Source organism: Nerophis lumbriciformis, linkage group LG22 (genome assembly GCF_033978685.3).
Source record: "Nerophis lumbriciformis linkage group LG22, RoL_Nlum_v2.1, whole genome shotgun sequence".
NCBI classification, from domain to species: Eukaryota; Metazoa; Chordata; class Actinopteri; order Syngnathiformes; family Syngnathidae; genus Nerophis; species Nerophis lumbriciformis.
The window spans coordinates 38001507-38025291 of NC_084569.2; the positions used below are offsets into that span (position 1 = coordinate 38001507).

The 23785-nt window shown below is 43.2% G+C and overlaps 1 protein-coding gene across 1 annotated transcript in view; it reads right to left on the bottom strand.

Moving 5' to 3' along the window:
• Positions 1-23785, bottom strand: part of fam20cl (family with sequence similarity 20 member C, like) — a 56592-nt gene that overhangs the window by 26320 nt on the left and 6487 nt on the right. Inside the window, exon 2 of the mRNA XM_061973826.1 lies at positions 14969-15147. Coding sequence (XP_061829810.1) covers positions 14969-15147 — 179 coding nt within the window. The remainder of the gene's footprint in view (positions 1-14968; positions 15148-23785) is intronic.

A 23785-nucleotide genomic window follows, 5' to 3' on the forward strand; every position in this document is an offset into this window, starting at 1 on the left:
ACTCTCCTATGCAAGGACAACAACACCCAGAAACGCCGTCGGCTTCGCTGGGCCTGAGCTCATCTAAGATGGACTGATACAAAGTGGAAAAGTGTTCTGTGGTCTGACGAGTCCACATTTCAAATTGATTTTGGAAACTGTGGACGTCGTGTCCTCCGGACCAAAGAGGAAAAGAACCATCCGGATTGTTATAGGCGCAAAGTTGAAAAGCCAGCATCTGTGAAGGTATGGGAGTGTATTAGTGCCCAAGACATGGGTAACTTACACATCTGTGAAGGCACCATTAATGCTGAAAGGTACATACAGGTTTTGGAGCAACATATGTTGCCATCCAAGCAACGTTACCATGGACGCCCCTGCTTATTTCAGCAAGATAATGCCAAGCCACGTGTTACATCAACGTGGCTTCATAGTAAAAGAGTGTGGGTCTCTTATTGAAAATGTGTGGCGCATTATGAAGCCTAAAATAGCACAACGGAGACCCCCGGACTGTTGAACAACTTAAGCTGTACATCAAGCAAGAATGGGAAAGAATTCCACCTGAGAAGCTTCAAAAATGTGTCTCCTCAGTTCCCAAACCTTTACTGAGTGTTGTTAAAAGAAAAGGTGATGTAACACAGTGGTGAACATGCTCTTTCCCAACTACTTTGGCACGTGTTGCAGCCATGAAAAAAAAGTTAATTATTATTTGCAAAAAAATAAATTAAGTTTATGAGTTTGAACATCAAATATGTTGTCTTTGTAGTGCATGATGAGGTGGCGACTTGTCCAGGGTGTACCCCGCCTTCCGCCCGATTGTAGCTGAGATAGGCTCCAGCGCCCCCCGCGACCCCAAAGGGAATAAGCGGTAGAAAATGGATGGATGTAGTGCATTCAACTGAATATGGGTTGAAAATGATTTGCAAATCATTGTATTCCGTTTATATTTACATCTAACACAATTTCCCAACTCATATGGAAACGGGGTTTGTATATGTTGCTCCAAAACCTGTATGTACCTTTCAGCATTAATGGTGCCTTCACAGATGTGTTCTTGCTTGATGTACAGCTTAAGTTGTTCAACAGTCCGGGGATCTCCGTTGTGCTATTTTAGGCTTCATAATGCGCCACACATTTTCAATGGGAAACAGGTCTGGAATGCAGGCGGGCCAGGAAAGTACCCGCACTTTTTTACTATGAAGCCACGTGGCTTGGCATTGTCTTGCTGAAATAAGCAGGGGCGTCCATGGTAACGTTGCTTGGATGGCAACATATGTCGCTCCAAAACCTGTATGTACCTTTCAGCATTAATGGTGCCTTCACAGATGTGTAAGTTACCCATGTCTTGGGCACTAATACACCCCCATACCATCACACATGCTGGCTTTTCAACTTTGCGCCTATAACAATCCGGATGGTTCTTTTCCTCTTTGGTCCGGAGGACACGACGTCCACAGTTTCCAAAAACAATTTGAAATGTGGACTCGTCAGACCACAGAACACTTTTTCACTTTGCATCAGTCCATTTTAAAAATAAGATTAAAAAAATAGAATCAAATAAAAATAAAAAGCATTAATCGCCAATGACAATCACATACTTTTTCCACAAAAATGACGAACAATTCATGCACGCATCAATTTTGCCATTTTTCAATCTGATGTTGCTAATTTCTAAAGCCCCGTCAAAGGAACATTCAGCATGATCTCTGTAGTTCTTTCAGTCAAAAACTTTTCAGTACAGCAAAAGTGGGAGAATATGTCTGTATCTGCATAATGCAAATCTCAATATATAATTTACTCTGCTCTGTGCTGAAAAAGCGAACAGGGTGTCGCAAAACAAGCTTGTCGATGCACTGTAGGAGTTCATCCAGAATGTGCACCTACTGAGTCATGGGTAAGTGTATTTTATTTATGGTGTACTCCTAAAATATTGATATCTTCTAAGAACACAATACAAATAACAATAAATTGTTATTAATACAAAGATATGCACTTTCTGTAGGTGTATATAGACAGGCCTTATATTGTACAAACCCGTTTCTATATGAGTTGGGAAATTGTGTTAGATGTAAATATAAACGGAATACAATGATTTGCAAATCATTTTCAACCCATATTCAGATGAATATGCTACAAAGACAACATATTTGATGTTCAAACTGATAAACATTTTTTTTTTTTTTTTTGCAAATAATCATTAACTTTAGAATTTGATGCCAGCAACACGTGACAAAGAAGTTGGGAAAGGTGGCAATAAATACTGATAAAGTTGAGGAATGCTCATCAAACACTTATTTGGAACATCCTACAGGTGTGCAGGGAACAGGTGGGTGCCATGATTGGGTATAAAAACAGCTTCCCAAAAAATGCTCAGTCTTTCACAAGAAAGGATGGGGCGAGGTACACCCCTTTGTCCACAACTGCGTGAGCAAATAGTCAAACAGTTTAAGAACAACATTTCTCAAAGTGCAAGAAATTTAGGGATTTCAACATCTACGGTCCATAATATCATCAAAAGGTTCAGAGAATCTGGAGAAATCACTCCACGTAAGCGGCATGGCCGGAAACCAACATTGAATGACCGTGACCTTCCATCCCTCAGACGGCACTGTATCAAAAACCGACATCAATCTCTAAAGGATATCACCACATGGGCTCAGGAACACTTCAGAAAACCACTGTCACTAAATACAGTTGGTCGCTACATCTGTAAGTGCAAGTTAAAGCTCTACTATGCAAAGCGAAAGCCATTTATCAACAACGCCCAGAAACGCCGCCGGCTTCTCTGGGCCCGAGATCATCTAAGATGGACTCATGCAAAGTGGAAAAGTGTTCTGTGGTCTGACGAGTCCACATTTCAAATTGTTTTTGGAAATATTCGACATCGTGTCATCCGGACCAAAGGGGAAGCGAACCATCCAGACTGTTATCGACGCAAAGTTGAAAAGTGTCATGTCTGTGTGATCATGTTTTGTTTTAGTAATGTTAGGTTTAAATTTTGGACTTTTTGTGCACTTTTGTTTTGTTTTGTCACCATAGCAACCATTAGTTTCACCTGTCACGTCACGCACCTGTTCCACGTTTGGACTCATTGTGCACTCTTGTCACCATAGCAACCATTAGTTTTCACCTGTCACGTCACGCACCTGTTTCACGTTTCGAGTCACGCACCTGTTTCACGTTTCGAGTCACGCACCTGCTTTCACTAATCATGTCCATAGTATTTAAGTTCATTCATTTTCTGTTGTTCGTTCTGACGACATCTGTCATGACTTGGACTTTGGCTTGGTTTGTTCTCCCGTGGTGCAAATAAACTGGACTGGTCAAGGCTTGAAGGTGGGTACATGATTTATTTAAACTATCAAAAAAGGAATAAACGAAAAGCGCGCACAGGGGCGGAGGTACAAAACTAGACTTTAAACACAAAACTTGCACATTGGCAGAAACTATGAACAATTAAACAAAACACTAACTGTGGCTTAACAAACAAAAACTTACTTGGCATGGAACCGGCATGAAAAAAAGAGTAGCAAGGGTCATCAGGGTGTGGAGAGTGTGCAGGAGCATAAATGTGGTGATGTCGTCAGAACGAACAACAGAAAATGAATGAACTTAAATACTATGGACATGATTAGTGAAAGCAGGTGCGTGACTCGAAACGTGAAACAGGTGCGTGACGTGACAGGTGAAAACTAATGGTTGCTATGGTGACAAGAGTGCACAATGAGTCCAAACGTGGAACAGGTGCGTGACGTGACAGGTGAAACTAATGGTTGCTATGGTGACAAAACAAAACAAAAGTGCACAAAAAGTCCAAAATTTAAACCTAACATTACTAAAACAAAACATGATCACACAGACATGACAAAAAGCCAGCATCTGTGATGGTATGGGGGTGCATTAGTGCCCAAGACATGGGTAACTTACACATCTGTGATGGCACCATTAATGCTGAAAGGTACATACAGATTTTGGAGCAACATATGCTGCCATCTAAGCACCGTCTTTTTCATGGACGCCCCTGCTTATTTCAGCAAGACAATGCCAAGCCAAATTCAGCACGTGTTACAACAGCGTGGCTTCGTAAAAAAAAAGAGTGCGGGTACTTTCCTGGCCCGCCTGCAGTCCAGACCTGTCTCCCATCAAAAATGCGTGACGTATTATGAAGCGTAAAATACGACAGCGGAGACCCCGGACTGTTGAACGACTGAAGCTCTACATAAAACAAGAATGGGAAAGAATTCCACTTTCAAAGCTTCAACAATTCGTTTCCTCAGTTCCCAATCGTTTATTGAGTGTTGTTAAAAGAAAAGGTGATGTAACACAGTGGTGAACGTGCCCTTTCCCAACTACTTTGGCACGTGTTGCAGCCATGAAATTCTAAGTTAATTATTATTTGCAAAAAAAAAAGAAAAGTTTATGAGTTTGAACATCAAATATGTTGTCTTTGTAGCATATTCAACTGAATATGGGTTGAAAAGGATTTACAAATCATTGTATTCCGTTTATAAAATTTATAAAATTATAAATTATAAAATTTATATAAATTTATAAATATTTACATCTAACACAATTTCCCAACTCATATGGAAACGGGGTTTGTAACATACCGTAAGTCTCGAAAAGGTAAAAATGTGCAGTGTTAGGTTTGTTGTCTTCTCCCTGCCTTCTCTATTGGTTTTTCAGTTTCTTCCCCAGTCTTTTGTCCCCAACGAGGCACACCTGCTGCTAATCACTTCCTGGTAGCATTTAAGCGCGTCTCCACCAGCTGGTCCCTGCACTCCGCCCTGACATGTCCTACCTTGATTCTGCTTCCCTGGTATGTTGCCTTCGCATATTTCTGTAATATTGACCTCGTTGTGTTTTTGTTTTCCGAGCCACCTCGTTTTGAGAGGACTAGTTTTTGCCACGCTGCGTGCGTCCTGACCTTTGCTCCGCCAACCTCCGAAAGAGACTACTTTTGTTATATTTCCCATGGTGTGCACTTTTGCCCCATCCCTTAGTTACCATTTTGGACTTATTAAATCTTTTCATTTTTTATCGCATATACCTTGCCTCCATTCTCTGCATCCCGGGGTCCACCCTTGAACTCAATCCTAACATGCAGTATGGTTTAAATGAGAAAACAAACCAAAGCATAGCACTTCCCAGCCAACATGGAGTAGTATCTATAGTTGTGACTTTTTAGTATCTCACAAAAGGGAGTACAAAGTGAGTACACCCCTCGCGTAGCAGTAGTTTCATATCTTCTCAAGGGACAGTGCAATGGAAAAGAAACATTGATATACCTCAGTGTATTGCTTGGAAAACAGTATAGATTTACTGTCAGCTGCAGCCATTGTTGTCTTAATAGCCGACAACACAAGTCAGTACACCTCACGGTGAACATGTCCAAAATGTGAAGATCATTGTGAGGTAGACTGACCATACGTTCCTCTTTTGCGAGGCTGTCCGGGCGGAGTTTCTTAAATGCCTCAAATGTCCGGCATTTTGAGTTAGGGTTGCGTGTATTTTCAATGTTCGTTCAGGGTTAAGAAGGGGTTAAAAACAAAACAAATTGTGAAGGTGTGCGCACGCAGTAGCATTGGTGAGGGAGGGGCAGAGACAGAGAGAGAGAGAGAGAGAGTGAAGAGACAGACAAGACACCCGGTTTGCTTGTTTTTTTTTTATTGTATCGATTATCGCTTTCCGCCATACTTGCCAACCCTCCCGGATTTTCCGGGAGACTCCCGAAATTCAGGCGGACCTGAGTGAGCCTGTTTTCACGTCCGCTTTCCCACAATATAAACAGCGTGCCTGCCCAATCACGTTATAACTGTAGAATGATGGAGGGCGAGTTCTTGGTTTCTTATGTGGGTTTATTGTTAGGCAGTTTCATTAACGTCCTCCCAGCGCGGCAACAACACACAACAACAGCAGTCACGTTTTCGTCTACCGTAAAGCAGTTCGTCTGCCGTAAACGGCAATGTTGTGACACTTTTAAACAGGACAATACTGCCATCTACTGTACATGCATATGTGACAATAGCATCTCGGGCTTTTAGAGAGTGCAGTGCACAACTGCACACACAAAGTAAAAGTTAAAGTTAAAGTACCAATGATTGTCACACACACACTAGGTGTGGCGAGATTATTCTCTGCATTTGACCCATCACCCTTGATCACCCCCTGGGAGGTGAGGGGAGCAGTGGGCAGCAGCGGTGGCCGCGCCCGGGAATCATTTTTGGTGATTTAACCCCCAATTCCAACCCTTGATGCTGAGTGCCAAGCAGGGAGGTAATGGGTCCCATTTTTATAGTCTTTGGTATGACTCGGCCGGGATTTGAACTCACAACCTACCAATCTCAGGGCGGACACTCTAACCACTAGGCCACTGAGACAACAAGGAGACGAAGCAGAATGCATCATCAGAGAGGGTGTTCAGCATGGTTAGAAAAATAGTGACAGAGAATAGAACAAGGATGGACAATTCAACCCTTAACTCAACAATGAGTAGATGAGTGTTATGTGTGTGTATATGTGTAAATATATGGACACTGAAATTCAAGTATTTCTCTTATTTATATATAAATTGTCGGAGGCAGATATTTACATATATCCGAATTTAAGTTGTACTTCCTCCATTTCTTTGTCATATTTGAAAACAGCTCGTGTTTTCCATTTCTTCTCTTGATGCTCTGTCAGCAAGTAAACTGTGTGTGATAACCTTGAGTTCTTTGGAATGTATTATGGCTAGGGAGACGTTGTGCTTGTATAAAGTTGATTTGATTTGATTTGATTATGGCTAGGGAGGGGAAAGGAAAGAGGGGTTTTTGGCGTTGGGAGGACAGACCATTTTGGGAGGCGCAATAGGATGTTCTAGGGTTAGACTGGTCTCAAAATGTATATTGGCAAAGCTTTGAAAATATACAACAAAATACCTATTCTGTCTCTGGTGGTTTTTCAACTCAGCTTTAAGTGTCGTAAAGAGCTTGGGAGCGACTTGTGACTTGAATTCCCTGGGAGGAACAACTGGTCCAAAACGCAACAATATATATAAAATAAAATAAATATATATATATATATAGCTAGAATTCAATGAAAGTCAAGTATTTCTTATATATATATATATATATATATATATATATATATATATATATATATATATATATATATATATATATACATATATATATATATATATATATATATATATATATGAAATACTTGACTTGGTGAATTCTAGCTGTAAATATACTCCTCCCCTCTTAACCACACACCCCCCCCCCCCACACCTCCCGAAATCGTAGGTCTCAAGGTTGGCAAGTATGCTTTCCGCCAGTGTTTTGTTTTGTTTATATTTGCCGGGTCAAATTTCCGTCCCCGTTTATTGCGTTTTTATTTTAATTCGCCAAAAGTTTTATCAATGACAAATACCGCCTCAGTCTGCACTCGGACAAGTTTACCGCGAGGGGATGTCAAAATAAAGACTTCATGGTAAACACTAAGGTGAGTGTAAAGTCAACATTTTTAACTCCAGTAAATGACTTATTTTAGTCTTTGTGAGTCCGTGGAAACTTCACTTTTATCTCCCGCTGGATCCACATCGTTCCCGGATGGAGACAGGCTAGCTGTTAGCTTCAAGCTAACCAGCACCCGAGCAGACTCCTCCACCCCAAAAACATACTTTGCGGGTCAAAAAAACGGGGCAATTGTTTGCCTTTTGAAGTGTTAAAGGGGAACATTATCACCAGACCTATGTAAGCGTCAATATATACCTTGATGTTGCAGAAAAAAGACCATATATTTTTTTAACCGATTTCCGAACTCTAAATGGGTGAATTTTGGCGAATTAAACGCCTTTCTATTATTCGCTCTCGGAGCGATGACGTCACAACGTGGCGTCACATCGGGAAGCAATCCGCAATTTTCTCAAACACCGAGTCAAATCAGCTCTGTTATTTTCCATTTTTTCGACTGTTTTCCGTACCTTGGAGACATCATGCCTCGTCGGTGTGTTGTCGGAGGGTGTAACAACACCAACAGGGACGGATTCAAGTTGCACCAGTGGCCCAAAGATGCCAAAGTGGCAAGAAATTGGACGTTTGTTCCGCACACTTTACCGACGAAAGCTATGCTACGACAGAGATGGCAAGAATGTGTGGATATCCTGCGACACTCAAAGCAGATGCATTTCCAACGATAAAGCCAAAGAAATCTTCCGCCAGACCCCCATTGAATCTGCCGGAGTGTGTGAGCAATTCAGGGACAAAGGACCTCGGTAGCACGGCAAGCAATGGCGGCAGTTTGTTCCCGCAGACGAGCGAGCTAAACCCCCTGGATGTCTTGGCTCACACCGTCCCGAAGATGATCAAGAGAAGAATATCGACCCTAGCTTCCCTGGCCTGCTGACATGAGGGTATGTCTACAGAATATATTAATTGATGAAAACTGGGCTGTCTGCACTCTCAAAGTGCATGTTGTTGCCAAATGTATTTCATATGCTGTAAACCTAGTTCATAGTTGTTAGTTTCCTTTAATGCCAAACAAACACATACCAATCGTTGGTTAGAAGGCGATCGCCAAATTCGTCCTCGCTTTCTCCCGTGTCGCTGGCTGTGGTGTCGGTTTCGCTTGCATACGGTTCAAACCGATATGGCTCAATAGCTTCAGTTTCTTCTTCAATTTCGTTTTCGCTACCTGCCTCCACACTACAACCATCCGTTTCAATACATTCGTAATCTGTTGAATCGCTTAAGCCGCTGAAATCCGAGTCTGAATCCGAGCTAATGTCGCTATAGCTTGCTGTTCTTTCCGCCATGTTTGTTTGTGTTGGCTTCACTATGTGACGTCACAGGAAAATGGACGGGTGGTTAAAATCAGGCACTTTGAAGCTTTTTTTTAGTGATATTGCGTGATGGGTAAAATTTTGAAAAAAACTTCGAAAAATATAATAAGCCACTGGGAACTGATTTTTAATGGTTTTAACAATTCTGAAATTGTGATAATGTTCCCCTTTAAGTCCGGGTCCATGGTTCTCGCCCGGAAAAGGGTGGAGTGCCATCTCCGGGTTGGGGAGGAGATCTTGCCCCGAGTGGAGGAGTTCAAGTACCTCGGAGTCTTGTTCACGAGTGAGGGAAGAGTGGATCGTGAGATCGACAGGCGGATCGGTGCAACGTCTTCAGTAATGCGGACGCTGTATCGATCCCTTGTGGTGAAGAAGGAGCTGAGCCGGAAGGCAAAGCTCTCGATTTACCGGTCGATCTACGTTCCCATCCTCACCTATGGTCATGAGCTTTGGGTTATGACCGAAAGAACAAGATCACGGGTACAAGCGGCCGAAATGAGTTTCCTCCGCCGGGTGGCGGGGCTCTCCCTTAGAGATAGGGTGAGAAGCTCTGCCATCCGGGGGGAACTCAAAGTAAAGCCACTGCTCCTCCACATCTAGAGGAGCCAGATGAGGTGGTTCGGGCATCTGGTCAGGATGCCACCCGAACGCCTCCCTAGGGAGGTGTTTAGGGCACGTCCGACCGGTAGGAGGCCGCGGGGAAGACCCAGGACACGTTGGGAAGACTATGTCTCCCGGCTGGCCTGGGAACGCCTCGGGGTCCCACAGGAAGAGCTGGATGAAGTGGCTGGGGAGAGGGAAGTCTGGGCTTCCCTGCTTAGGCTGCTGCCCCCGCGACCCGACCTCGGATAAGCGGAAGAAGATGGATGGATGGATGGTTCCCCTTTAATGTGCGAGGAGTGTTCAAAAGGAGTCTCTTGGAGAAGTGGCTGACAATGTCAGTAGACAGCCTATCGAGGGTTCTTTCTGATTAGGGACAGACAGACAATTTAAAACGGATCTGAATACACACACACACTCAGATAGATATATCTTATATGTACTGTAAAGTTACAATTTTAATGACAATAAAAGGAAGTCTCTAATATATAGACACACAAATTAGTAGACACACATGCAAATTAGATTACCGCGGACATATTGAGATACACATTGGCAAATGGTTTTGCTACAATAATACTTCCATACTCAATCAATCAAGAGGTATTTATATAGCCCTTAGTCACAAGTGTCCCAAAGGCATACTTGCCAACCTTGAGACCTCCGATTTCGGGGGTGGGGTGGGGGGGGCATGGTTGGGGGCGTGGTTAAGATATATATATATATATATATATATATATATATATATATATATATATATATAAGAAATACTTGACTTTCAGTGAATTCTAGCTATATATATATATATATATATATATATATATATATATATATATATATATATATATATATATATATATATATAAATAAAATACATTCTTGAATTTCAGTGTTCATTTATTTACACATATACACACACATAACACTCATCTACTCATTGTTGAGTTAAGGGTTGAATTGTCCATCCTTGTTCTATTCTCTGTCACTATTTCAGAACACACACATTATACAAATATGCATTATAAAATCAATAAGAAAACGGGAGCTCTAATTTGGGAGTCTGAATTAGGATCAGAAGTTCCTATATAAACATTGCGCACTCACGTCGCCATTTTGTATTGATTACTGCAGCTGTGCACTGGATTCATTCACAAATACAAACTACAACTCACAAACACTTTAGAGTTAGGCTCCACCATCAGAATGTGTACTTAAACTTATAAAGATCACATGGATATTATTCAGTGAGTTGATTCACCAAAACTAACCTGTTATACAGGAGGAAAAAGCACACAGGACGTTTCAATTGTTCACAGACTGGTCGCGCTCATCAGAATGACAAGACACTTCCGGTCTGCAGGTGATAGCATTCAATTGGGAAGAAACGCCCTACTGCCCCCTACTGACCAATGTGAATACTGATAAATGTGTAATGACAGCTCCAAAAACGAATTCAAACCACAAAATAAAATAAATAAATCAACACAAAAATGTGACACATTATGGGTGGGTCACATATGCATGTACAGTAGATGGCAGTATTGTCCTGTTTAAAAGTGTCACAACATTGCTGTTTACGGCAGACGAACTGCTTTACGGTAGACGCTGTTGTTGTGTGTTGTCAACACGTCACTCAGGTCCATATGGAGCTGGAGGGGGCGTGGCCTCCAGCTCCGCCTGAATTTCGGGGGATTTTCGGGAGGAAATTTGTCCCGGGAGTTTTTCGGGAGAGGCGCTGAATTTCGGGAGTCTCCCGGAAAATCCGGGAGGGTTGGCAAGTATGCCCAAAGGGCTTCACAAACTCACAACATTGTCTGATCTAAACCCACATCCGGGCAAGGGAAAATCTAAAAGACCTGGAAAAAAAACTAACCCTAAGTGTTCCCTGCTCCGAATGTAAACTTTGGCACAGTTTGCTCTATCCACTAAGTTAAAAAAACAACAACTGTATGGTTTCCCCGTCTTCCCTCCGGCTCTCTCACAGCCTTGCTCGTTTCTATAAAAGGGTTTGAGTGAAAGTGGAATAAGCAGCACGGTGGCGACTTTGTTTTTCTGTTTAACCGAGAAGAAACTGAATTATCATAATTAGATGAGAAGCGAGCGCCACTGGGACCGTCGTGGTTAATAGCTAGGTCAGTTGCTAAATTTATTCTCGGCTTGTTGAGCAGTGAAGTGCAGAATTATGTCTTTCTGCTTTCGACCCAAAAAGACAACTAAATGTTTAAAGGGGAACATTATCACAATTTTAGAAGGGTTAAAACCATTAAAAATCAGTTCCCAGTGGCTTATTATATTTTTCGAAGTTTTTTTCAAAATTTTACCCATCACGCAATATCCCTAAAAAAAGCTTCAAAGTGCCTGATTTTACCCACCGGTCCATTTTCCTGTGACGTCACATAGTGATGCCAACACAAACAAACATGGCGCATAGAACAGCAAGCTATAGCGACATTAGCTCGGATTCAGACTCGGATTTCAGCAGCTTAAGCGATTCAACAGATTACGCATGTATTGAAACGGATGGTTGTAGTGTGGAGGCAGGTAGCGAAAACGAAATTGAAGAAGAAACTGAAGCTATTGAGCCATATCGGTTTGAACCGTATGCAAGCGAAACCGACACGACAGCCAGCGACACGGGAGAAAGCGAGGACGAATTCGGCGATCGCCTTCTAACCAACGATTGGTATGTGTTTGTTTGGCATTAAAGGAAACTAACAACTATGAACTAGGTTTACAGCATATGAAATACATTTGGCAACAACATGCACTTTGAGAGTGCAGACAGCCCAATTTTCATCAATTAATATATTCTGTAGACATACCCTCATCTGCGCTCTTTTCCTGAAAGCTGATCTGTCCAGTTTTGGAGTTGATGTCAGCAGGCCAGGGAAGCTAGGGTCGATAGCTCGCTCGTCTGCGGGAACAAACTGCCGCCATTGCTTGCCGTGCTACCGAGGTCCTTTGTCCCTGAATTGCTCACACACTCCGGCAGATTCAATGGGGGTCTGGCGGCAGATTTCTTTGACTTTATCGTTGGAAATGCATCTGCTTTGAGTGTCGCAGGATATCCACACATTCTTGCCATCCTCTGTCGTAGCATAGCTTTCGTCGGTAAAGTGTGCGGAACAAACGTCCGATTTCTTGCCACTTTGGCATCTTTGGGCCACTGGTGCAACTTGAATCCGTCCCTGTTCGTGTTGTTACACCCTCCGACAACACACCGACGAGGCATGATGTCTCCAAGGTACGGAAAACAGTCGAAGAAACGGAAAATAACAGAGCTGATTTGACTCGGTGTTTGAAAAATGGCGGATTGCTTCCCGATGTGACGTCACGTTGTGACGTCATAGCGAATATTAGAAAGGCGTTTAATTCGTCAAAATTCACCCATTTAGAGTTCGGAAATCGGTTAAAAAAATATATGGTCTTTTTTCTGCAACATCAAGGTATATATTGACGCTTACATAGGTCTGGTGATAATGTTCCCCTTTAAACCTAAATGAGGATAATGTCTCTAAAACTTTGCAATAGTTTACCCAATGTGATGCAATGTGGTTACGAGCCATCTCTGCAAAAATCTACGCACTGTTTCACTGCCTTCAAGGCTACTCTGTTAAATGTACAGTCGCGATCAAAAGTGTACATACACTTGTAAAGAACATCATGTCATGGCTGTTTTAAGTTTCCAATACTTTCTACAACTCTTATTTTTTTGTGATAGAGTGATTGGAGCACATACTTGTTGGTCACAAAAAACATTCATGAAGTTTGCGTCTTTTATGAATTTATTATTGTCATGTCTGTGTAATCATGTTTTGTCTTAACCATGTTTTGTTTAGTTATTGGACTTTTTAGTTTCTGGCTTTTCACTCCCTTGTCTTGTTTCCATGATTACCCCATTAGTTTCACCTGTTCCACGTTTGGACTCATTGTGCACTCTTGTTTGTCACCATAGCAACCCATTAGTTTTCACCTGTCACGTCACGCACCTGTTTCACGTTTTGAGTCACGCACCTGTTTTCGTTAATCATGTCTGTAGTATTTAAGTTCAGTGTTTTCAGTTTGTCTTTCTGGTGACATCCCCACATTTATGCTTCTGCACACTCTCCACACCCTTATGATCCTTGCTGCTCTTTTTTCATGCCGGTTCCATGCCAAGTAAGTTTTTGTTTATTAAGCCACAGTTAGTGTTTTTTGTTGTTCATAGTTTTTGCCTTTGTGCAAGTGTTTGGTTTCATAGTTTGTTCTCCGCCATTGTGCGCACCTTTTGTTTACTTCCTTGTTTTGTATTTATAGTCTTTAAATAAAAAATGTATCTTCATTCCCGTCTCGCCCGAGCCAACTTTCCGTTGCCTTCGAGAAAAACTAAACCCCAGGACCAAGTCATGCGATTATGGGTCTACTGAAAATGTGAGCAAATGTGCTAGGTCAAAAGTATACATACAGCAATGTTAATATTTGCTTACATGTCCCTTGGCAAGTTTCACTCCAATAAGGCGCTTTTGGTAGCCATCCACAAGCTTCTGCTTGAATTTTTGACCACTCCTCCTGACAAAATTGGTGCAGTTCAGCTAAATGTGTTGGTTTTCTGACATGGACTTGTTTCTTCAGCATTGTCCACACGTTTAAGTCAGGACTTTGGGAAGGCCATTCTAAAACCTTCATTCTAGCCTGATTTAGCCATTCCTTTACCACTTTTGAGGTGTGTTGGGGGTCATTGTCCTGTTGGAACACCCAACTGCGCCCAAGACCCAACCTCTGGCCTGATGATTTTAGCTTGTCCTGAAGAATTTGGAGGTAATCCTCCTTTTTCATTGTCCAATTTAAAGCACCAGTTCCATTGGCAGCAAAACAGACCCAGAGCATAATACTACCACCACCATGCTTGACGGTAGGAATGGTGTTCCTGGGATTAAAGGCCTCACCTTTTCTCCTCCAAACATCCATCCATCCATTTTCTACCGCTTAATCCCTTCAGGGTCGCGGGGGGCGCTGGAGCCTATCTCAGCTACAATCGGGCGGAAGGCGGTGTACACCCTGGACAAGTCACCACCTCATCGCAGGGCCAACACAGATAGACAGACAACATTCACACTCACATTCACACACTAGGGCCAATTTAGTGTTGCCAATCAACCTATCCCCAGGTGCATGTCTTTGGAGGTGGGAGTCATGGGGAGAACATGCAAACTCCACACAGAAAGATCCAGAGCCCGGGATAGAACCCAGGACTGCTAAGGACCTTCGTATTGTGAGGCAGACGCACTAACCCCTCTACCACCTTGCTGCCCTCCTCCAAACATATTGCTGGGTATTGTGGCCAAACAGCTCAATTTTTGTTTCATCCGACCACAGAACTTTCCATCCAGAAGGTCTTATCTTTGAACATGTGATGTCGATAGAACTGGTGCTTTAAACGGGACAATAAGAAAGAAGGGTTACCTCCAAATTCTTCAGGACAAGCTAAAATCATCAGCCTTTTGATCGCGACTGTATATACTGTACAATAAACTCTTCAGAATGCAGTTTTTTCCTCTTTCTTTCTTTCACTTTTGAACTCACCCGCTCCAAGAATGTGTTGATTTGCCAAGTAGTGGGTCAGCTTTGCCACAGTGGGGTCCTTCCTGTTGTATAGTTCCCAACGTGTGATGCCCAAGTGGAACCGCAACCAGGGCGGGTGAGTCTCCGCTTTGCTGGTCCAAGAGACTTTGTCATAGCCTTTCTCCTGACTTCCACTCTGCCTTTAAGAGAGACATCTGACATTGGCCAATATAAGTAACCTTCAGGTAAAATAAATGTGGAGTTTTTAAAAATTCCTGAGAAGTACTGTCATGGTCTAGTCTACGGTGTACATTTATGCTTTGCATAACAAAGCTATTTTTTACTTTAATTATTTTTTTAATTATGAAACTTCGAAACAACTTTGAAACAGCATTTCCACTGCTGAGGATGCTGGTTGTCAGGAGAATATGGCTGACCTGTAATCAGGTCAAGCAAGATACAGTGTGCATGGTGGTCCATAGGTGTCTGGCCAAGAGTGAGTTTTCCACTAATGCTCTGATACCCCGCCTTCCACATACATGCAAATCAGTAACAACAAGGTCCTACCGGTTGAACGTTCGCTAAACACCTTCCCAGGGAGGGGTCCGTGGGGCATTCTGACCAGATGCCCGAACCATCGTCATCTGGCTCCTTTCGATGTGGAGGACCAGTGGCTTTACTTTAATCTCCTCCCGAATGACAGAGATTCTCACCCTATATCTAAGGAAGAGCCCCGCCACCCGACGGAGGAAACTCATTTCGGTCTTCACCCATAGCTCATGACCATAGTTAGGATGGGAACATAGATCGACTCATAAATTTAGAGCTTCGCCTTCCGCCTCAGCTCCTTCTTTACCACAACGGATCGATACAGTTATACCTGTGATTGATAAATGTTCCCATCACACAATGGAATAAATTACACAGACAGCTCATGACTTATTATAAGCCCATCTTCCCATCAATTATCTTTCGCTTATCCAGGTTGCATGGAGAGCATTCTCGATTGGGAAGGCCTATTAGTTCCACCCGAGGACCAGCGAGGCGTTCCCAGGCCAGCTGTGGGGCAATCCCCCCCAGCATGTTCTGGGTCTACCCCAGGTTCTCTTTCCTGATGACTGAATTCCTCACCCTGTCTCATTGAGTAATAGAAGATCTATGCTGGGACATTAACACTGCTTCTACAGTTTTTGAGGAAACTAAAATGCGCAAACGTTCCGCAGAAATCAACTGTGCCATCAGCAGTGTCCTCACTTACAGCTTTTTAGTGTGGTTTGCTAAAGCGAACCAACAGGCCCTCCAGCGAGTGGTTAAAGCGGCGGGGAAAATTACAAGGACGATACTCCCAGAGATGAGTGCCATGTACACAACCTGCCTAAAGTGAGTGCACAACATCCTGAAGGACAGATACCACCCAGCACATGGCCTCTTCAACCTGCTACCCTCTGGAAGGAGGTATAGATCGATTCGTGCCAGGACCACCAGAATGTCTCACAGTCTGTATCCCCAGGCTAAATGAACGGCCTGCCCCTTCGCTGCCCCGGACCATCTTATTACCTCACTCTTCACCACCTCAATAATTGTGCTCTGGATATTGCATTGCTGCAACATCAACGTAACACCCATCAGACATCTGACTGTTCCCACCCCCACGTCCTTCTATTCACCATCTTCCTAGCAATGCTAAACTGTAAACTATGGTCACCCTGCACTTCAATGCAGTTTCTATGCCGCCTGGACAAAGCTCAAACAAAATCTCGTTGACATGTATGACTTAAGTGTTAATATGACAATGACAATAAAGGAATAGATTGATTGATTGATTGAGTGAGTCCAGCCACCCTATGGAGGAAACTCTCATTCCGGCCACTTCAATCAAAGGCAATCAAAGTTTATTAATGTAGCCCTTAATCACAAATGCCTCAAAGGGCTGCGCAAACCACGACGACATCCTCGGCTCTGATATCACATGTACCTGCAATCTTGCTCTTTCGATCACTGCCTAAAGAGTATAATCATAAGTAAGGGACGGAACCTAGATTGACTGGTAAATGAGGAGCTTTGCCATCCGGCTCAGCTTTCTCTTCACCACAACAGTCCGATCATTACTGCAGATGCCGCCACCGATTTGCCTTTCAATTCTGCGCTCCTGCCTTCTTGAAGGGTCCTGAACAAGATCTTGACATACTTGGAACTCCTCCACCTAGGGCAAGACCTCACTTCCAACTTGAAGTGTGCAATCCAACGTTTCCCAGCTGAGATCCATGGCCTCGGTTTTGAAGGTGTCAAGTCTCATCTCAAAATCTGCACATTAAGTTAATACAAACTCAATACAAACCTTCAATGTTATGATCGGGTCGCATGGTTGCGAGGTTGTATTCCCCAGGATGCGGAAAAACAGGCAGGAGAATCAGCGTGCAGGTAAGAGTCTTTTGATCCTCAAATGTACTGCAGAAGTCCAACAGGCAGACCAAACAAAGGAAGTAGCGAGGAGCTAGCATCACAAAAAACTTAGTGTAGTAGAAAGCAAAGGACCGGTGCCGAGTGAGTAGCAAGACTGGGTATGTAAATGTCAGGCCTACTGACAGTTTGGTCATGTTTGTGTTTTCCGGTGTTCTGTGTTTTTTTTCTGTCCATCCATCTTCTTCCGCTTATCCGAGGTCGGGTCGCGGGGGAAGCAGCCTAAGCAGGAAAGCCCAGACTTCCCTCTCCCCAGCCACTTTGTCCAGCTCTTCCTGTGGGACCCCGAGGCGTTCCCAGGCCAGCCGGGAGACATAGTCTTCCCAACGTGTCCTGGGTCTTCCCCGCGGCCTCCTACCGGTCGGACGTGCCCTAAACACCTCCCTAGGGAGGCGTTCGGGTCCACGTTCCAAGAGATAGCTTCTGTAGCCGAGGATCGGACCGCCAAGTGCCCTGCCCTCGGCTGCCGCCCAGCTCACATCGCACCCGACCTCTATGACCCCTGCTATGGGTGGTGAGCCCATTGGAGGGGGGACCCATGTTGCCTCTTCGGGCTGTGCCCAGCCGGGCCCCATGGGGACAGGCCCGGCCACCAGGCGCTCGCCATCGTGCCCCACCTCCGGGCCTGGCTCCAGAGGGGGGCCCCGGTGACCCGCGTCCGGGCAAGGGAAATCTGGGTTCCTTGTTCGTTTTCTTCATAGAGGTCTTCGAGCTGCTCTTTGTCTGATCCCTCACCTAGGACCAGTTTGTCTTGGGAGACCCTACTAGGGGGCATAAAGCCCCTGGACAACATAGCTCCTAGGATCATTGGGACACGCAAACTCCTCTACCACGTTAAGGTGGCAGCTCAGAGAGGAGTTTTTTCTGTCCAGCACTCTTATTTTGGTTTCTGTTTCCTGTCACTGCACCTCTGCCTCCCTCACCTGTCTCTGATTGGCACTCTGGACACACCCATACTTGCCAACCTTGAGACCTCTGAATTCGGGAGATGGGGGGGTCGGCGTTGAGGTGGGCGGGGTTTGGTGGTAGCGGGGGGTGTATATTGTAGCGTCCGGCAAGAGTTAGTGCTGTAAGGGATTCTGGGTATTTGTTCTGTTGTGTTTGTGTTGTGTTACGGTGTGGATGTTCTCACAAAATGTGTTTGTCATTCTTGTTTGGTGTGGGTTCACAGTGTGGCGCATATTTGTAACATTGTAACAATGTGACCTGTATGCCTTGCATTCACTTGTGTGAGTGTAAAAGCCGCATATATTTATGTGACTGGGCCGGCACGCTGTTTGTATGCAGGAAAAGCGGATGTGACGACTGGTTGTGGAGGACGCTAAAGGCAGTGCCTTTAAGGCACGCCCCAAATATTGTTGTCCGGGAGAAATTCGGGAGAATGGTTGCCCCGGGAGATTTTCGGGAGGGGCACTGAAATTCGGGAGTCTCCCGAGAAAATCGGGAGAGTTGGCAAGTATGGACACACCTGTTACCTGTTTCTTCTTTATAAGCCAACCTGCCCTGCACACAGAGCTGGATCATTCTACTTGTTAGTCAGCTTCCTGTGCACCTCCATGTTGCCAATACATTTGTTTAACTTGCATTCCGCCTTCTATCTATGCATCCTCGTCACCAAATCCTGACAATAAGGGGCCGGGACTAACCTAATCAGCTGGTGGGGACACTAATCACCAGAGGTGGGACCAAGTCATTGTTTTGCAAGTCACAAGTAAGTCTCAAGTCTTTGCCCTCAAGTCCGAGTCAAGTCCCGAGTCAAGACAGGCAAGCCCCGAGTCAAGTCCAAAGTCAAGACTGGAAAGTCTCAAGTCAAGTCCTAAGTCCTGCATTTTGAGTTTTGAGTCCTTTCAAGTCCTTTTAACCACAGACTAATATATTAACACAGATTGTGTATGCTTTTCAAACGCTGTATTTATTTATTAAAACAAGTGCATTTTAAATTGCAGGAAAGAAAATTGTGCTGACATTGCACTTTATAATAGCACTATTAACCAGTCATTTTAAACATTAACTCATTCCTTTACAGAACAAACACATTGAAAAATAAAGTGCAAATGTACTTATTTGTACAAAAGTGTTAACATTGAAAAAACATGACATATACGTGAACATAACAAAAAAGTTGTACTTTTTATATGTCAGGGCCCTATGCTGCATTGCATTTGCAAAAGACCAAATTAGCCAAGAGTCTGTCAGTCATTTGTGCACGATGGGGGCGTAGTATGATGCCACCATGGCTGAAAACTCGCTCCACTGGAGCACTGGAGGCAGGCACTGCCAAGACTCTCATGGCCACTCGGAACAGTGAAGGAAGAGTCTTCATGTTCAATGCCCAGAACAAAAGGGGGGAGAGAGTTGTTTTGGGTTGGTGCACTACTTGTAAGTGTATCTTGTGTTTTTTATGTTGATTTAATTAAAAAAAGAAAAAAAAAAAAAATTCTTGTGCGGCCCGATACCAATCGATCCACGGACCAGTACCGGGCCGCGGCCCGGTGGTTGGGGACCACTGAGGTAAACAACCAACAGTATGTCAGAAAGCTAGCTAAAACGGTACACATATTCATAATATAGTATACATTTTAACTGACCTTTATTTTACTATTTTTGTCTTTTTTTAGGTGGCTAAAATACGCGGTGCTGCTGACCGCCGTCTAACGTTACGTGTGATATATTGACTAACGTAACCCTGCTTAAAAAAAATCACTGAACAAAAAGTATGAATAAGGTAGTGAACTGCAACAGATTCCCGTGTTTGCAATAACGTTATAACGTTAGCAGTGAGTTTACAGCCTCACTGATTTAACTACACAGCAAATAAAAGTCACGTTACTTAGCCAATAAACGTTATCTTTCATTCAAAACTTACCGTTCTTTGTGCAACTTCAAATGCCGGACGAAGTTGGAAGTTGTTGCCTCTCCATCAGTAATTTTCGAACCGCATGTGTTGCATACTGCAAACCGTTTTGTGTTGACCACCTCGTAATTTTTATACCCAAACAAAATTATTTTAGGTATCATTTTTTGTTCACTGGCGTGTGGTTTGGACATGTCTTCTTCGTTGGTTGTCCTGCAATTTAATTGGATGAATGCTGTGTGATGAAAACAAAGTAGATCTAATTTGATTGGCTGTTGTACTGAGAGCACACCAGCTGACACACGCAACGCTGATAGACAAGTACACAATGAAAAATACGGAGCGCTCCCGAATAACTTTTTCATCTTTGGGTTTTGGGGAAAGTAGCAAGTCATGTCAAGTCATGTCAATTCAAAAGGCTCAAGTCCAAGTGAAGTCACAAGTCATTGATGTTAAAGTCCAAGTCGAGTTGCAAGTCTTTTTACATTTTGTCAAGTCAAGTCTAAAGTCATCAAATTCATGACTCGAGTCTGACTCGAGTCCAAGTCATGTGACTCGAGTCCACACCTCTGCTAATCACTAAACAAGGGCAGGTGTGGAGAACGGTGCTTAATAAACCAGAAAGTAAACATAAGAACAATGGAAACTTAAAACCAAAGACATGATCCGGGTAACGGATCATGACAATCACAACTGAAATAAATAAAATAACATACTGTATATGTGTAGCTGTTTTGGCAAACTCTACACAAGGCCAAAGTCTTCACCCAAACAGAAGGGCCTCATGTCCAAATGTGAGTTTGGCCCCCATTACCCCCCAGAGGACAGAACTGGAATTGCAGACACAATTTCCCAACAGCTGAAGACCATCCAGCAATCAGGAAGGCTCTCACCTGAAGCAATCAAATCCACTCCTTTGAAGTCTGAACTGGAGCTGCAGACTTCAAAGGAGTGGATTTGATTGCTTCAGGTGAGACTGCTCTAGGAGAATTTGCCAAATGCAGTAGTGCCCAACTGTTTCAGAGACCAGGGTAGCTGATGGTGAGATGACTTATTTTATTTTAATGTTTGATTTTATATGTAGAATTTGTTTTAATTGTCAAGGTTTTGTTAAATGTTTAGACAACAACGTCTACTCTATATTGAATATCAATCACACTGCTCAGGCTCACTGCTTTGTGTTATACAAACCCAGTTTCCATATGAGTTGGGAAATTGTGTTAGATGTAAATATAAACGGAATACAATGACTTGCATATCATTTTCGACCCATATTCAGTTGAATATGCTACAAAGACAACATATTTGATGTTCAAACTGATAAACATTTTTTTTTTTTTGCAAATAATCATTAACTTTAGAATTTGATGCCAGCAACACGTGATAAAGAAGTTGGGATAAGTGGCAATAGATACTGATAAAGTTGAGGAATGCTCATCAAACACTTATTTGGAACATCCCACAGGTGAACGGGCAAATTGGGAACAGGTGGGTGCCATGATTGGGTATAAAAGTAGATTCCATGAAATGCTCAGTCATTCACAAACAAGGATGGGGCGAGGGTCACCACTTTGTCAACAAATGCGTAGGCAAATTTTTGAACAGTTTAAGAAAAACCTTTCTCAACCAGCTATTGCAAGGAATTTAGGGATTTCACCATCTACGGTCCGTAATATCATCAAAGGGTTCAGAGAATCTGGAGAAATCACTGCACGTAAGCAGCTAAGCCCGTGACCTTCGATCCCTCAGGCTGTACTGCATCAACAAGCGACATCAGTGTGTAAAGGATATCACCACATGGGCTCAAGAACACTTCAGAAACCCACTGTCAGTAACTATAGTTGGTCGCTACATCTGTAAGTGCAAGTTAAAACTCTCCTATGCAAGGCGAAAACTGTATATCAACAACACCCAGGAACGCCGTCGGCTTCGCTGGGCCTGAGCTCATCTAAGATGGACTGATACAAAGTGGAAAAGTGTTCCGTGGTCTGACGAGTCCACATTCAAATTGTTTTTGGAAACTGTGGACATCGTGTCCTCCGGACCAAAGAGGAAAAGAACCACCCGATTGTTATAGATGCAAAGTGTAAAAGCCAGCATGTGTGATGGTATGGGGGTGTATTAGTGCCCAAGACATGGGTAACTTACACATCTGTGAAGGCACCATTAATGCTGAAAGGTACATACAAGTTTTGGAGCAACATATGTTGCCATCCAAGCAACGTTACCATGGACGCCCCTGCTTATTTCAGCAAGACAATGCCAAGCCACGTGTTACATCAACGTGGCTTAATAGTAAAAGAGTGCGGGTACTAGACTGGCCTGCCTGTAGTCCAGACCTGTCTCCCATTGAAAATGTGTGGCGCATTATGAAGCCTAAAATAGCACAACGGGGACCCCCGGACTGTTGAACAACTTAAGCTGTACATCAAGCAAGAATGGGAAAGAATTCCACCCGAGAAGCTTAAAAAATGTGTCTCCTCAGTTCCCAAACGTTTACTGAGTGTTGTTAAAAGGAAAGGCCATGTAACACAGTGGTGAACATGCCCTTTCCCAACTACTTTGGCACGTGTTGCAGCCATGAAATTCTAAGTTAATTATTATTTGCAAAAAAATAAAATAAAGTTTATGAGTTTGAACATCAAATATGTTGTCTTTGTAGCATATTCAACTGAATATGAATTTAGTTGCATTAGTTCGTTGTAGTGCCGGATGATAGAGCAATAAGGTGCAGAGTGCATTTACAAAAGAAGGTGCAGATATAAATAGATTTACTGTACAGATAAATATATTGCCCTTTTGCATACGCTTCCAATACACATTGGAACAAAGAAGAAACATAATGGGGATCTTCCATTAACTTAAGTGTCCATTAAAAATGAGCAGACTGTGACCTTTTATTGGACAAGAAACCATATTTAGCAACGTCAGCAATAAACGGATGTTGAAAAGGGTGCCTGCATGCATTCCTTGCAATATGGCCAACTATGTCACTTCTCCTAAAACAATATTCAATTGTAATTACCCACACCCCGTCGTCGTCACGTCGTGTCATTGCTGGTTTTAGGAGCAGAGGAGCATGTTCGGCAGCGCACAATCACAGAGTACTTACAGGCAGACGCGGTGTGTGGACAGAAAAGGGAGAACGGACGCATTTTGGCTTAAAAACTAACGATAAAGGTGAAGTTATAACACTGAAACGCCCTCAGGTTGAGGTGCTTTAAGACATGGCTAGCTAGCTAGCGGCTAAAGTCCAGCTGCTGTCTGCAGTGTTTTAGCTAATCCTCGTCTCCATGGCGACAAACAAAGTAAGTTTCTTACAAGTATCATTATCACTGCAGGACGACGAATAGCTAAACATGCTTCACTACACACCGTAGCTCACCGGCGTCACAATGTAAACAATCGCCATTGGTGGATCTACACCTGACATCCACTGTAATGATACCAAGTACAGGAGGGATAATACTATGATTACGTCGATATTTTTTGGCATCAGAACATCTTCTTTTGTTTTTTTTAAA